General features: G+C 49.5%; 1 protein-coding gene across 1 annotated transcript in view; it reads left to right on the forward strand.

The window, feature by feature from the left end:
- LOC118794163 (serine/threonine-protein kinase SMG1-like) overlaps positions 1–15,200 on the forward strand; it is a 47,550-nt gene that overhangs the window by 30,626 nt on the left and 1,724 nt on the right. The window contains exons 40-60 of the mRNA XM_036552343.1: positions 1,770–2,016; positions 2,280–2,509; positions 2,592–2,840; positions 3,711–3,849; positions 3,964–4,073; positions 4,503–4,721; positions 4,881–5,074; positions 5,590–5,762; positions 6,307–6,586; positions 6,915–7,187; positions 7,796–8,030; positions 8,326–8,552; positions 9,048–9,204; positions 9,922–10,111; positions 10,500–10,972; positions 11,510–11,647; positions 11,941–12,273; positions 12,509–12,736; positions 13,362–13,573; positions 14,058–14,158; positions 14,717–14,893. Coding sequence (XP_036408236.1) covers positions 1,770–2,016; positions 2,280–2,509; positions 2,592–2,840; positions 3,711–3,849; positions 3,964–4,073; positions 4,503–4,721; positions 4,881–5,074; positions 5,590–5,762; positions 6,307–6,586; positions 6,915–7,187; positions 7,796–8,030; positions 8,326–8,552; positions 9,048–9,204; positions 9,922–10,111; positions 10,500–10,972; positions 11,510–11,647; positions 11,941–12,273; positions 12,509–12,736; positions 13,362–13,573; positions 14,058–14,158; positions 14,717–14,893 — 4,585 coding nt within the window. The remainder of the gene's footprint in view (positions 1–1,769; positions 2,017–2,279; positions 2,510–2,591; positions 2,841–3,710; positions 3,850–3,963; positions 4,074–4,502; positions 4,722–4,880; positions 5,075–5,589; positions 5,763–6,306; positions 6,587–6,914; positions 7,188–7,795; positions 8,031–8,325; positions 8,553–9,047; positions 9,205–9,921; positions 10,112–10,499; positions 10,973–11,509; positions 11,648–11,940; positions 12,274–12,508; positions 12,737–13,361; positions 13,574–14,057; positions 14,159–14,716; positions 14,894–15,200) is intronic.

Raw genomic sequence — 15,200 nt, forward strand, 5'->3', positions numbered from 1 at the left:
TAGCTAACATGATTTTTAAAAAAAGTCATTAAAATCAAGGCTGAATATCCTGAGAAAAGCACAAAAGCACTGAAAACGTTGCTTCCATTTCCAACATCCTATCTCTGCGAAGCGGGGTTTTCTGCAATGACGGAAACAAAAATGAAATTTACGGAGTAGACTGGACACAAGGAACACGCTTCGGGTTTCAGTCTTTTTAGCATATGGTCATTGAGAGAAATATGCACTGAACGTTTTTTAATAATGTTAAACGTTAGACCTACACTGGGGTCCAAAATTATTGGGACACTCACTTTTTTTTTCTGAAAACCCAAAATATTTTTGCTGCATATTCCATCAGACATTGGGAAAGTCATATTTATGTCAATGTCAATTTCAGCTTCATCTTCTGTGACCATGTTCCAACCTTGTTAGGTTTATATAGGCTTCAGTATGAGTGTTCAATTAAGGGGCAGGGCAACATTCAATGAGGCCTAATTGAAGTGATGGTCATTTTTGTTCACTTGTCTGCAGTTAATAAGTATGTAGGTACCTATTAAAATTAAGTTAATGTCATGGAATTGTCAGTTTGTTTGGCAGAATTAATGTCATACATATTATTAAAATGTTGGAAATAAGGGTAGTCATCAGGCAATCGTGTGCCAACCACATAAAGAGATTTTTTGAAAATGTTAATAGTTACCAAAACATAACTTTTCGCCACACCATAAATTAGGTTCGAGTGATAAAACTAATAGCTACATGGACACATCCACACTTAACCACAAAATGCCCAGGTGTCCCAATAATTTTGGACCTTAGTGTACTTAAACTAAAATGTTATGAAAAAGTGGCCGTACTAATGGATATTCCAGTCGTGTCGTGATACTCTCCAACACGCACGCCACCCCCCCCGACGGCCGGTCTGGGAAAATATTGTCTCTATGAAACCGGTCCGTGGTGCAAAAAAGGTTGGGGACTGCTGGTCTAGAGGATTTTGTGTTGCACTCACTAGTTAAACCAAGTACGCACTTCTGATCTGAGCACTGTATTTAGCATTGACGTACGTTGGAATGCAGTCAGCAGTGTCCTGTTTGTCCTTTCCATGCCACTTTATTAGATCCACTTTGTACTCGCACTTTGGAAGCCACTCTGCATAAGAGTATCTACTGAATGATGAATGTGATGTAATGTAATAGATGTTTTCTAAAGCAATTCAGGTTAAGAACCTTGCTCAGTCAAACATACTGCTGTGGTTCATCCATGTGAATATTCATCATCAGACAGGCTCTAAAAGCATTTCAAGATTAGAACCAAAACCAGGCATATGACAGTCTCGCAGCGTGAATTTATGTTCAGGCTGAATGACTGAGTCAGGATGTTGAGTGTGAAATGTAGTCTGGCAATTCTTTACAGCTTACTTTATTTATATAATTGACTTATTATTTAATCAGGGTGGTCACTGAGAACGTACTGATCTCTTACAATGATACATTACTTTATATTTTAATTGATGAGCACATTGAAATCAAGTGAAAAAAAACAGGCGTCAGTGAGAGTTTATAGCAAAATGCTAATTCTCAACACCATTCTCCAGGAGGCTTATGAAAACATTGGAAGCTTTAAAAAAAAAAAAAAAACAAGTTGGGGTTAGGAATGGTTGGGAACACAAGGATTTGTGTAGCTAATCAGCTGCACCCAGTGAAGATGTGGCCAGAGGCCAGTTAGGGTTCCCAGAATACCGGGGGTTAGTGTGCCATTGGGTAACGTGTCCTACATCCTCACTCCAGATGATGCTGAGCCTGCAGCAGAGGGCGCAGAAGCGCACCAGCTACCTGCTGCAGCTGGATGAAATCAGCCCCCGCCTGGCGGCCATGGCTGGCACCGAGATAGCCCTGCCCGGAGAGGTCTCTGCCACTGACGCTGTCACCATCCAGAGTGTCGGCAACACCATCACCATCCTGCCCACCAAGACCAAGCCCAAGAAGCTGTACTTCCTGGGCTCAGACGGGAGGAACTACCCCTACCTGTTTAAAGGTGAGATGCTCTTACCCTACCTGTTCATACTTTGTACCTATTTGTGGATAATTGATTTGAACCCTCTTGAATCCATGTCATTGTTTATTCATTGATCATAATTTCATCAGGAAGGGCTTGTAAAATAGCACTTGTAACCAGGCTTCAGGTTGAAAAGTGAGTGGGCCACTGTTGTAGAACTTTTGAGCAACTGAACCTGTATAGCATCAATAAATACTGAGCTGAACAAATCAATACTATGTCTCTCTCCCCCTGTATCTCAGGGCTGGAAGACTTGCATCTGGATGAGAGGATCATGCAGTTCCTGTCCATCGTTAACACCATGTTCACCAAGGTCAACCAGCAGGAAAGCCCGCGCTTCCACGCCCGCCATTACTCCGTTACCCCCCTGGGGACCCGTTCCGGGCTTATCCAATGGGTGGACGGTGCCACGCCCCTTTTCGGCCTCTACAAGCGCTGGCAGCAGAGGGAGGCTGTGCTCCAGGCGCAGAAGGTAAGCCTTACACCCTCACTCGGTGGTGCTGCCCTAGTCCCGCCCTCTTTAGTAGAGTGACAGGTTGCCCTGGTTTCCTCAGGCCCAGGACTCGTTCCAGCAGCCCCAGAACCTCCCGATGGTGCCGCGGCCCAGCGAGCTGTACTACAGCAAGATCGGCCCGGCCCTGAAGGCTGTGGGGCTCAGTCTTGATGTATCGCGCCGCGATTGGCCGCTCAGTGTGATGAGGGATGTGCTCCGGGAACTGATGGAGGCCACACCCCCCAACCTGCTGGCTAAGGAGCTGTGGTGCTCCTGCACGACGCCCAGCGAGTGGTGGAGGGTCACCCAGGTAAGGGGGGGAAGGCTGAGATGGGAGGAAGGGGAGAGGCACAGGTGAGAGCAGTTACCAGTCGCAAGTCTTGTTCACTACTCGTTTGACTGCTGCTTTTCACACTGGTCCATTACATTACATTAAATGCATTTAACAAATGCTTTTATCCAGAGTGACTTCCAACATAATAGAACATAAATGTATCCATTTAATATAAATGAGGAACAGTGTCAGACCAGGCTAATAATACTCCCAGACCAGTGAGTGTGAGCATAACAGTGTTCAAGCCCTACCACAAGTTAACTTGTGCAGTCTGACAGAAAACAAGTATACTATGATACAACAGTCCCTAGAATACAGAATCAAAATACATCATAATACTACATGTAAAATTAACATCCAATACTAGAGGTAGCAGGTGTTAGAGGGTGGGGATTGGAGTGGAACCGAGATGCAGTAAAGAAGTGGGTCTTCATTCTGCATCAGAAGATGGCCAGTGATCCCACTCTCCTAACCCCTATGGGGAGTTCATTCCACCATTAAGGGACCAGTACAGACAGGGATCATATCTGAGAAGAGCGACCCCATCGGGTCGGGACAGTCAAGTTGCCCTGTAGATGCAGAGCACAGCGATCTTGAAGGAACATACATTTTGAAGAATGGTCGTAGGTATGAGGGGGCTGTCCCATTCACTGTGCTGTATGCCAGAACCAAGGTTTTGGTGAGTTTTATCCAGATCCATCCAGAACATTTTCACTTAGCCAGCTCAGACATACGATACAGGGATGTTAATGTAACCTCCACTCCACCTAGTGGTAGGCAGGGTACATTGCCTCGGTGTGAAAGCATCCTCTGAAGCACCGGTGTCCTTGTCCCCTGCCTTTGCAGTCCTATGCCAGATCCACTGCTGTCATGTCCATGGTGGGTTACATCATCGGGCTAGGCGACCGTCACCTAGACAATGTGCTGATCGACATGACCACGGGCGAGGTGGTGCACATTGACTACAACGTCTGCTTTGAGAAAGGTGAGAAAGGAGAGGAGGAAGTAGTGTGTGTCTGGGTGTGTGTGTGCATATGTGCTTGTGTGGTTGTGAGTGTGTTGGCCTTTGCAAAGCTGACTGTTTGGGGGTTTGTTTCAGGGAAGAGCCTGAGGGTGCCTGAGAGAGTCCCATTCCGCATGACGCACAATATCGAGACAGCACTAGGGGTCACTGGGGTGGAGGGCATCTTCAAACTGTCCTGTGAGCAGGTGAGACATTTTCCCCGCAAAATATCCAATCAGAAACGGTTTCTCCCACACCGATCCAATCAGAAAGCACATGTGACAAAGGATTTCATCAGGGTATTTTTCATGATAACCACCAATTGTCTTCACTGTTTAAAGCTAGATTAGAACCAAAGCTTTATGAATAGGTTACTGAACTGGGATGTTATTTCAGATTTAGCTTGAACTATTGGAAATCATGTTGCTTCATTGGCCAGTAAGATGTATTTCCTTGACTTTTTGTATTAGACTGCATATTTGCTTAAAATTGCAAATATGAAATTATCATCTGAAGTAACTGACTTTGTAATGGCGCACACCCTGGTATCGAAGTACATGACTTAACCAAAACAATACAGTGGTGGCATGTCTACTCATGAGCGTGAATGGTGATTGGCTCCCACGGTTTCCTAGGTGATCCAGATGATGCGGAGGGGGCGGGAGACGCTGCTCACCCTGCTGGAGGCCTTCGTGTACGACCCCCTGGTGGACTGGACAGCCGGGGGGGAGGTGGGCTTTGCCGGGGCGGTGTACGGTGGTGGCGGGCAGCAGGCGGAGAGCAAGCAGAGCAAGCGGGAGATGGAGAGGGACATCACGCGCAGCCTGTTCTCCTCACGGGTGGCCGAAATCAAGGTGGGCCGCCACCGTGGATCACGTGATCCGTCAAACGCTGTCCGTCTCCCCTCCAAGCAGTCTGTGAAAGTCCAGCTCTCCCAGCGTGAGTGGGATTTGAGCCTTGCGGGTGCGAGGGTGGTTCCCTGATGGCGGGTTGTGTGTGGCTGCTCTCCACAGGTGAACTGGTTTAAGAACCGGGATGAGATGCTGGTGGTGCTGCCGCAGGTGGACGCAGCGCTGCAGGAGTTCCTGGGCCTGCAGGAACAGCTGGTGCAGGCAGAGAAGCTGCAAGCCAGGCTGATGGAGGAGGTGGAGTTCCTGGAAGGGGCAGAGTCACGGCCTGACCACCCCATCCACACGCTGGAGCACAGGTGAGGGGTTGTAGGGCCAGGAGCAGCATCAGTCCAACCAGTGTTCACTGTGGAGTATGCAAGACAGATGCATAATTGAACAAAAAAATATAGATTGCAGACCATTGGTTAATTCAGCATTGACCTCTAGTGGCAATATCTTGTCACTGCATTCATTGTGGGTGGCCAAAATGCGTAAAAATATACAAGTTCAAAAGTAATTTATAAGGGATGATTCATTGAGAAGGAAGGCCTTGCTTCAACAGAGGTGTTATGTATTTACTTTTCTTCTGAGCCACAACTCCAAATAATTAATAGAAGAGAGCTAACTTGTTGCAGTCATTTCATAGAGATTTGCCAGGTTTTAATACAGCTGCAACACTGCTGGCAACTTTGCAAAATCAGGTGTAGCTTGATACCGCACTAACACTCTACAGAACTCCTCCGCTACTGGTTTTCTTTGTGGAGAGGTTTTCTGTCTCCGTCCGGGTGGGTGGAGCAGAGTGCAGTGCTGACTCCCTCCCCGTCCCGCCCAGGTACTCCGAACACACGCAGCTGCAGTCGCGACAGAGGACAGTCCAGGACGCCATCCAGGGCAAGCTGTCCGATCTGGAGCAGTGGATCTCCCAGTACCAGGCGGCCTTCGCCAGCCTGGAAGCCACCCAGCTGGCCAGCCTGATGCAGGAGATCAGCAGCCCCATCGACCTGGGTGAGAATCGGGGGGCCCCCGTTCATCTGTCACATCCAGTCCTAGTACTGGAGATCCACCATCCCGAGAGTTTGATAGGTACTGAACCAGTGGCTAACTGACACCTGAAGCAATGGGTGGATCAAGTTCCCATTCAATGTGCTATTAAGTAATTAAGGCCCAAGTTGGAATGAAAACTGTGACTTTCCCGTGGATACCAGTCATGTACAAACACATGCCCCAGTACAGGTTTCATGGACACGCTAAGGTCAGTATCTCAAGCACGGTGGAAAACATTAAAATCAGTAGTACAGCTTTTAAAAAGCCGTACCACATGCAGGAAGGATTGAATCCTAAACATTCTGCTGTGAGAGTGAAGTGATCTAATCACAGTGCTGCTGAAACTGAACAATACCACTTTCCTATTTTTTTTACATACCCAAATTCTCTTGGTGCTGATCTCAATCTTAAGCCTTTCTATGCTCTTAACTATGCATATAACTATTGCAACTTGTGTGTGTGTGTGCATGTATGTGTGCGTGTCACTGTGCGTGGTCTGCCCCAGGCCCCCCCAGCTACGTCCCAGCCACGGCCTTCCTGCAGAACGCGGGCCAGGCACACCTGATCAGCCAGTGCGAGCAGCTGGAGGGGGAGGTGGGGGCGCTGTTCCAGCAGCGGCGCGCGCTCCTCAGGGGCTGCCTGGAGCAGCTGCACAGCTACGCCACCGTGGCGCTCCTGTACCCGCGCTCCGTGCTGCAGCGCCACCGCGCCGCCGCCTGGAAGCAGTGGATGGAGGAGCTCCTCACGGACATGACAGTGGAGCACTGCCAGGCTGTCTACCACAAGTGAGTCCCGGTCACACCAGGGGATTCATATCTACTCCCAATGGCTGAATATCTGTTTTTAGTGCTGGATATCCAATCCAAATGGCTGGATGTCTGTTCTCAGCGATGGATATCATGTCCCAATGGCTGGATATCTGCTCTCAGGGCTGGATATCTACTCCCAGAGCTGGATATCTACTCCCAGGGCTAGATATCTGTTTTCAGGATTGAATATCTGCTCCAGGTGCTGGATATCCACTCTCAGGGCTTGATAGCAGCCTCTAAGGTTTAGTATCCACTCCCAGTGCTTGATATCTCTCTGATGTGTCTCTGGCATTTCCCCCGCCAGATACGAGATGCAGTTTGCGCCCCAGCCAGCCGCGGCCACCTGCCAGTTCCTGTCAGGGGTGGAGATGGCCCTGCAGCACCACGCAGCTGAGACCAACTCGCGGCTGCTGCGGCAGGCGGAGCGGCTGAAGGTGGAGGGCGCCGGCACGGCGGCGTGCGAGGAGCAGCTGCAAGAGATCGAGCACTGCATCGCCGTCTTCCTGCACGAAAACGGTGAGCCGGGCTCCCTCAGCCTGGCGGGAATCATCGTGTCTGCCCTCTGCGCCCTCACCAGGTCAGCACGACGCAACACAGATATCCCTATAAAAACACACTGCAGATATTACACGTTAGATCGCTCATTCACATGATCCAACACATAGATATCCAAAACAAACTGCATATATTACACAGAAGATCCCTTATTCACATGATCCAACACATAGATATCCAAAACAAACTGCATATATTACACAGTAGATCTCTTATTCACATGATCCAACATGTCCAATATTACACTTTATATCACTGCACAGTTATATACATTACACAGTTTTTTCCCTGTACTGTGCAGTATGTTTTATAATGTACATGATATGCCACAAACTTAACTGTGTATTTTTCCCGCAATGAATGCATGAAATAACTGTAAACTTTTGAAAAGCATGACAGTGACAAGAATTGGTATAGGTTAGGTATTCAACATGTTGTCAGATAAAATATTATTACGTTTTGGAATATAATTAAATGTTGGTCTTTGCATGGGCTTTAATATGGATTGAGCAGAAGTTAAGGTTTTCAAGTTCTCTGTCTTTTGTCTGTGCATGCCTCTTGTGTGTTCTGTTGTTGTGCATATGCGTATCTGTGCGTGTATGCGTGTGTGCACGCACATGGGGGGCTCAGGCGTAACCTGGTGATGGAGGGCGCGGCAGCCAGCGCGGGGGAGCAGCTGGTGGAGCTGACATCGCGGGACGGGGCCTGGTTCCTGGAGGAGCTGTGCAGCATGAGCGGCAACGTCGCCAGCCTGGTGCAGCTGCTGCAGCGTTGCCAGCTCCTGCCACACGACCTGGACCTGCCCAGCCCCGCCGAGACCGCCCAGGCCGTCTTCCTGACCAACGGCGTCTACACCTGCCTGCAGGTTCGTACGCAGGGCCGCCGGGCATGCCGGTCACTTCTGTGGCACTTAAACCTCCTCATAGACAAGGAAATGTGCTTTGTTGCCATTCTTTTCATGCAGCAAGCTCAGTCTTCTCTGATTGGTCAAAGCCCTCGCCATATGACACTCTTGGGCCAATCAGCGAAAGCTGACGGTTGGGGCTGTTGAGAGGTCATGTCCCCCAAATCCTTCTGTACATTCGTTGTAACTGAGGGTTGAAAAGCAGGCTCTGAGGACCCTTCTCACCCTCCCCTGCCCCTGCATTGTCTCCGCACAGGAGCTGAACACCAACTTCCGGCAGATCATCTTTCCCGAGGCGCTGCGCTCCGTGCTGAAGGGGGAGAGCACGCTGGTGGCCATGCTGGCTGAGCTGGACGCCCTGATTGAGCAGTGCACCGATGGCATCTCCCTGCAGGGGCTGGCTGAGGCACTGCATGCGCACCTCCGAAACACTGCCATGGGCCTGGAGGAGGATGACGATGCCCACTACCTCGGCGTCACCAGGTAACTGGGGGGGGGGTGTTCGGACTTTAGCATTTAGGAAAAATGTCTTGGTGTCTGCTTTGGGGGCTGCCACAGTTGAATTCACCTCTGTATAGATACTGTGTTGTGGTAACACATTACCAGTAACTAAGCCTTTACAGGCTGTGAGGTCTTTAAAATCTGGATGGTCAACAACTGTACAGTGTTTCTTCATTTAAAAGACCAGGCTAGCATTATCCCAGCAGTGTGAATATGACCATGTTTACAGTCTGAAAATGAGTCGCTCTTGTCATGGCATCTCAGAATGATGATGGAAATTATGATTTTGTAATTTTGAATGGGAATCAACCCTTTAGAACACTCCTCACATATGAGAACATTATTTTTTTTAACCCCTTGACTGTTGACTGTTTTGGTAATTTCAACGACCGCTAATTACATTTTAGCGACATTTCAGTTTGTTATTGATTGTGGGGGGGTGTGGCCTAAAAGCTGTGTCATACCGGCCGTTGCCAGAATGCTGCGCGCCCAGTACATGGAGCTCATCCAGCCCCCGAGCCTGGATGTGCCGGCACAGGACACGCCCAGAATGAGTGCGGGACAGATGCTGCTGGTGGCCTTCGATGGCATGTTCGCCCAGCTGGAGACTGCCTTCGGCCTGCTGGTGGAGAAGGTGAGGGCCGGCCGCGGCTCTGGGGAAGGCAATGAGGGTTGACGCTCCGTGGTGCCAGCTCTGGCTGAGCACAGAAGAGAGAACAGACATTGTCCTTGTGATGTCTGTAGAAAGCTGTAACTGCTTTGATCCGGGTTGATACCAAACACTTCATCACCGTGGAGATGGCATGCTTTGCATTCCTTCCTCTTCTGAAGAATTCATAATTCCTCTTCCTGAGGAAGCTGTTGAACTGAGCAAAATCCTGTTATGAAACTGTCTGTTCAACAATGCAGGGATGGACTGTTACACATAAGGCGTAACATCAGTCTGCCATCTTTTGATACAGTGTCTTGTGTCCACTGTCCAACAGAGACGAATGACTTCAAGGAATTAATGCAAACTGGACTGGTTACATTATAGACCATATGGTAGCGTAGTAGGAAGGATCTGGGCTTATGGCCAGAGGGTTACAGGTTTTATTCCAAGGTGGGAAACTGCTGTTGCACTCTTGAGCAAGGCACCAAACCTGAGTTGTTTCAACAAAATATACAGCAACATATGCAGCATATATAGCATACATAAACAGACAATATGTAACAGTGTAAAATGCAATTTGCTTTAGATAACCGCAAAGACGAGGTTAATGAGGTTTGAAGATGATAAAGAACGCAGCGTGACCCCAGATGCAGGTTGTTTTGGTAAATGCCTCTTGTTCTTCCCGCCCCTCCCCCCTAGCTGAACAACATGGAGGTCCCGGCTGCCTGGCGGAAGATCGACGTGCTCCGAGAGGCGCGGGCGACACAGGCGTACTTCTTGGAGAGCGCCCAGCAGCGGCAGGTCCTGGAGGAGGTGTTCTTCATCAAGAGGCTGCAGACCATCAGGGCCTTCTTCCAGCTCTGTGACTCCTTCGCCCAGACGCTCTCTGGTAAGAGTGGCCTCGCCTTGATTGGCGCCACCGGACTTCGCCTCGTCTCTTCTCACAGTTTTTTTTTTTTTTTGGGGATATTCTCTGTAACAAAATACCTGGGGTTGTTTCTGAGAAAGCGGTGGACCCCACCTTTTGTAGCATTAATTGCAGATGAACAGCAGTTTTCTATTAACCTTCTCTCAAGTTCTCTTAAAAAAAAAAAACTTTTTTATTAAACAACTATTTTATTAGCTAGAGTTAATTCAGAACCAAATCTGGAGGAGGGAATTATTTAGAGGAAGGGAATTGTTTCATCATAATTGAAGGTGGCCTTCAACATCTGGCTCCATAATTTTGATGCTATTTGTAGCCTCTCCCCTCTCCTCTTCCCCCTCCCTCCTACCAGGAAACTGCCCCCCTGCCTCCGACGACCCTGCACCCTCCAACGGCCCCCTTCCCATGGCAAAGCCGGCATACCGCGGGCCGGCGGTGGTGAGCGAGGAGCAGATGGCGCGGCCAGTGCGGGCGTTCACGGCGGACTTTGTGCGGCAGATGCTGATGGGGCTGCCCACGCAGGCGCTGGGCTTGGCCCTCTGCAGCACACTGGGCACCCTGGGGGCTGACCTCATCGCCCAGGTGGAGGCCAAGGACTTTGGGGCAGAGGGCAAGGTGTCCCTGGACGACCTGTGCAAGAAGGCAGTGGAACAGGGCGTACAGGCTGGCCGGCTGTCCCAGCTGCTGCTCAACAGGGCCTCAGTGCTGGCAGGCTCCTATGACACGGCCTGGAAGAAGCTGGACCTGGTGCGCAGGCTGGAGGCCGGCATGGAGGCCTGCAAGGCCAGCTTGCAGAGGGGCCAGCTGCACATCGCCATGTTCCAGGTGAGGGACACGCCGCCAGTGCTGGGAGTCGACGTGAATAGTGGTCTTATCCTGCTTATCCTGCCGGCAAGATGCTGGGGTTTATTTAAGAGAAAAAGTGCTTATTAGCAAAAATGTGGCTGTAGTCGATGGTGTGTTTCAATGGTGCTGATGGGAGATGGAAGTGCAAAGGGGGTGGGAGTGATGGAGGGGTTGGGTGGATGGTTGGATGGATGGTTGGGTTGGACTTGGTGGATAGCTGGGTGGTTGATTGTTGGTTGGTTCTACACCACTAGATGAAGTCCCAAAGTGGTGGTTGGGGGGGCTTAGGTGGGTGTGTGCATGGTTGAGTAGATGGTTAGCTGGATGGTTAGGGTTAGGATGGTTGGATGGTTTGTTGTATTATTTGGTGGGTAGGAGGTTGATTGTTTGGGTCAACACCACCACCACCAACTTCAGAAGAAAATGCAGAGAATAGTCTGATCTAGGACAATCCACTCAGCAAAGATTACCCCCCCCCCCCCGAATTCTTAAATGTCCCTCTTGTCCCCCATACAGTGGCAGCATGAGGACGTGTTGGGGACGAGGACCCAGCCCATGAGTGTCAGCCCCCCACCCCGCGCCATCATCCTCAGCAACATGAAGAAGAAGCTGTACAAGCTGAGCCAGGACGATGCCTCCATCGCCAGTGTCCAGGTCAGCAGCCGAGGAGAGAGGATACAGCTGCCCTCGTTTCAAACCCCAAAAACGAGGGAGAGTTGCCATTCAAAGCTTGAAAGCTTATCCCCTGTGAGAAAATAAAGACCTGGAAAATGTTTTGACTTCATTGTGAAATGTTTATTTCCTGCCCCAAATTGTCATGAATGGGCTTATACAATGTGATATGTATTATATGAAAGTTGTAAATTAAATCACTGATAACATTTTTCTGAAAACTCTTAAAGTTCCTTACTGTATACTGTATACGAACTGTTGCCACTGCCTTGCAGGAAAAGCTGGCGTCCCTAGAAGGCAGCATTGAGCAGCGGCTGAAGTGGGCAGGCGGGGCGAACCCGGCGCTGGCGCCGGTGCTGCAGGACTTCGAGGCGGCCATCGGCACGCGGCGGGCGCTGGTGCTGCAGGAGGGCCAGCGCGCTGGCCAGGTCAGCTTCCTGTGCAGCACGGTGCTGAACTTCGAGGGCCTGCGCACGCGCTCGCCTGAGGCGCTCGGCATGGACGCGGCGCTCTTCGACCTGCTCAAGCGCTGCCAGGCCACCTGCTCCTACGCCGCGCAGTTCAGCACCTCGGTGTCGCCGCTTGAGCTGCAGCTGCTGCACAGGCTGGTGAGCCCTCAACCACCACCCCCCCACACCCACCTGTGCTCACGAAGTCAACTCCATCACGTCTGAACTCAAGCCCCTACGTCCTTTACCACACTTCCTCTTGTAACCTCTTGTCCTCTAAAGTGACACGATAAAGGCCTGACTCGTTCGAATGCTGTCTGTTCTAACAACATGCACCCATTGTGATGCAACACTGCCGTCATCTGATGTCATGGTGATCACCCTGTGCTTCCAGAACCCCACCTTGGACCTGCCCATTGGAAGTCCAGATTGGCTAGCTTGTGCAGAGAAGCGCTTGACCCAGGAGCTGTCCAGTCAGAGGGCGGCACAGGAGGAGTGCGAGCAGCAGCTGGACAGCGTGATGGAGACGCTGCAGGTGCTGGTGGACACCATCAAGGGCATCCTGTCCAACCACAACCGCCAGCTAGCCGATGTCAAGCACCTCCTTCGTGCTATGGCTAAGGTAATAGCTCGGAATGCTAAAAACCACGTATTGCGAGCGAGCCACCCAAAACCACACCACTGCAATAGCCATACCACCCTGTAATTTTCACCTGTCTGATGGTTGAAACTAAGCAGGGCATGGTTTGGTCAGTTCTTGGATGGGAGTTCTCTTGGGAAAACCAGATTACTGATGCTTTTAGTGGGCCAGTAGGAGGCAGTTTTCCCTCTGGACTTAACAGGACACCAATTGCCCAGTGCTGTGATGGGGACACTGTGTTGTAGGAGATGCCATCTTTTCGGATGAGATGTTAAACTAAGGTCTTGTCTGTGGTTGTGCAAATGTAGTCCATTAGTATTTGTGGCATGATTTTAGCAAAAGGTGCAGTGCCTGTGTTCTAGCCCAACTTGCAGTGCCGGTGTTCTAGCCCAGTGCCACACTTATTCTGAGCCACGAAGTCCAGTTCCATTACTGACTTTCTGAGCTCTGCACGAGATCTCACACACTCAGCAGCACAAAGAAGCCTGATAAATTCACTCCGTAAGGCGAAGGGCATAAATACTCCTGGGTCTTGGTCTCAAAGCCTGTGAGTTAGTGGAGTCTGTGTGTGACTCCCCCCTCCCACACCCCCCATACCCACCCGCAGGATGAGGAGAACGCGTTGGTGGAGGGCGAGGACGTACCATACGAGGGCAGCGTGCGCCAGTTCTTGTCGGAATACAAGGCGTGGCAGGACAATGTGCAGGTGGTGCTGTTCACCCTGGTGCAGGTGGCGGGCCAGCCCCGCGGCCAGGAGCAGCTGGAGCTGCTGCAGGATGTCCCCACCATGCTGAGGGAGTTGCAGGCACAGAGCCAGAGGTCAGAGGTCACCCTGTGTGCGCGTGCTTGTGTGCATGCCTATACTGGTGTGCCATTTTGTCATGTCAGATGTTGAAATCAACACACAACCCTACCAATCAGCATTGTGTACCAACATGTACAGTCCATTTTTTTAAACCAAAGAATGTCTTTACATAAGTTAGTTGAACGCTGTATGTTATGTAATGGCTCCTACTACTGGTTGCACCGCTGGTGATGTTATCATTTCTGCTCTTACCCTAACCTATTTACATGTGCTTTTGTAAGTCACTCTGGGTAAATGACTGAGTGTAAATGTAAGTGCCTGATGAACACGAAGGCCTCAACCTGAGGTAATGGCAGGTGGTTACAGATGTACGTGTATATATTTAGAATTAGATTCCTTTTGCAAAGGCATACACAGAGACACTAGATTAGATGACTTAAGTAAAGAGAGACTCCCCACACATTTCTCTGTGTGATTACATAACTCTTCAATTTGCAGCATCTATAATGGGCTGGTGAGCTTTGCTTCCCCTCTGGTTACGGAAAGGACGAGCGACTGTACAAGCCCCACTGCAGCCACTCAGACCAGCTTTGCTGCAGGTAGGGTTTACTAAGTATTGTGTGTTAAAGCACTTTCACTTCTCTTCACACCAGAGCTGCAGAACCCATATGTTTGATTACATCTTTCAGCTACATTTAAACTGTCATTAGATTAGCTAACGTCATTAAGAACCTCGTTTGCATTGCATCCGCTGATAAAGCACATTTCAGATGCAAATTCTGATACCGAGAGCACTGAGCACTGTTGATTGAACTCTTCCTGATGACGTGTATTTAATATAGCCCTGTTAAAGCCTATGCTCATCATCTTTTCCATGTGTACTTTGTTTTTCACTTTGTTTTTCGCATTGTGAATTTAGTCAAAAAAATGCCTTCTGTATTCTGTTCAGAGCCACAAATACTGAAAAATGGCTTGTGCATTGATTCTGACGTGCTCATGTTAGAGAGCTCTGCATGCTGTATTTCTGTTGTATGTATTTAATACTATGCATCATATTACCCTTATTAGTCTCTGGATTACAGTGTCTGCAATATGGATTTGAATAAGTGATAAAAATGGCAGCTTTAACAAGCAGTCATTTCTGGCTGTTCACTCAGCAGTGCGATGCAGCGGGCCAAAGACCCAGCCTGACAGCATGTCCCAGAACGCTCGCAAGCCCCTCCCTCGGAACTTGGGGACCCCCACGGACACCCCGCCCAGCACCCTGCTCGTCACCAGCAAGAGCCTGGCCCCAAGCCCCAAGAGGGCCGTGAGGGACCCCAAAACGGGGAGAGGTCTGTCTTCTCCAGTGTCACTCTCTGTATTTAGTTAACAGTACTGTGTTAAGGAAAATTTCATTGATTAATTCCACATGTTGAAGCTGGAGAATTGATCTGAAAATGCAGGTGAGAAAAAAAGAGTTTTGGGTATTGTTAGAAAAGTGTGTTGACTTGAGGTTATGAAATGTTGGCCTCATCTGTGTGTATGTTGGTGAGAGTGAACATAATGTCTACAAGTGTTCTGTCAATAACTTATGTCAATGAGTGTTATTGTAATGAATATTGCTGTAATATGTTACAGGAATGAGTGTAACAGGAATGA

The sequence above is a fragment of the Megalops cyprinoides genome, chromosome 19 (genome assembly GCF_013368585.1).
Source record: "Megalops cyprinoides isolate fMegCyp1 chromosome 19, fMegCyp1.pri, whole genome shotgun sequence".
Classification (NCBI taxonomy): Eukaryota; Metazoa; Chordata; class Actinopteri; order Elopiformes; family Megalopidae; genus Megalops; species Megalops cyprinoides.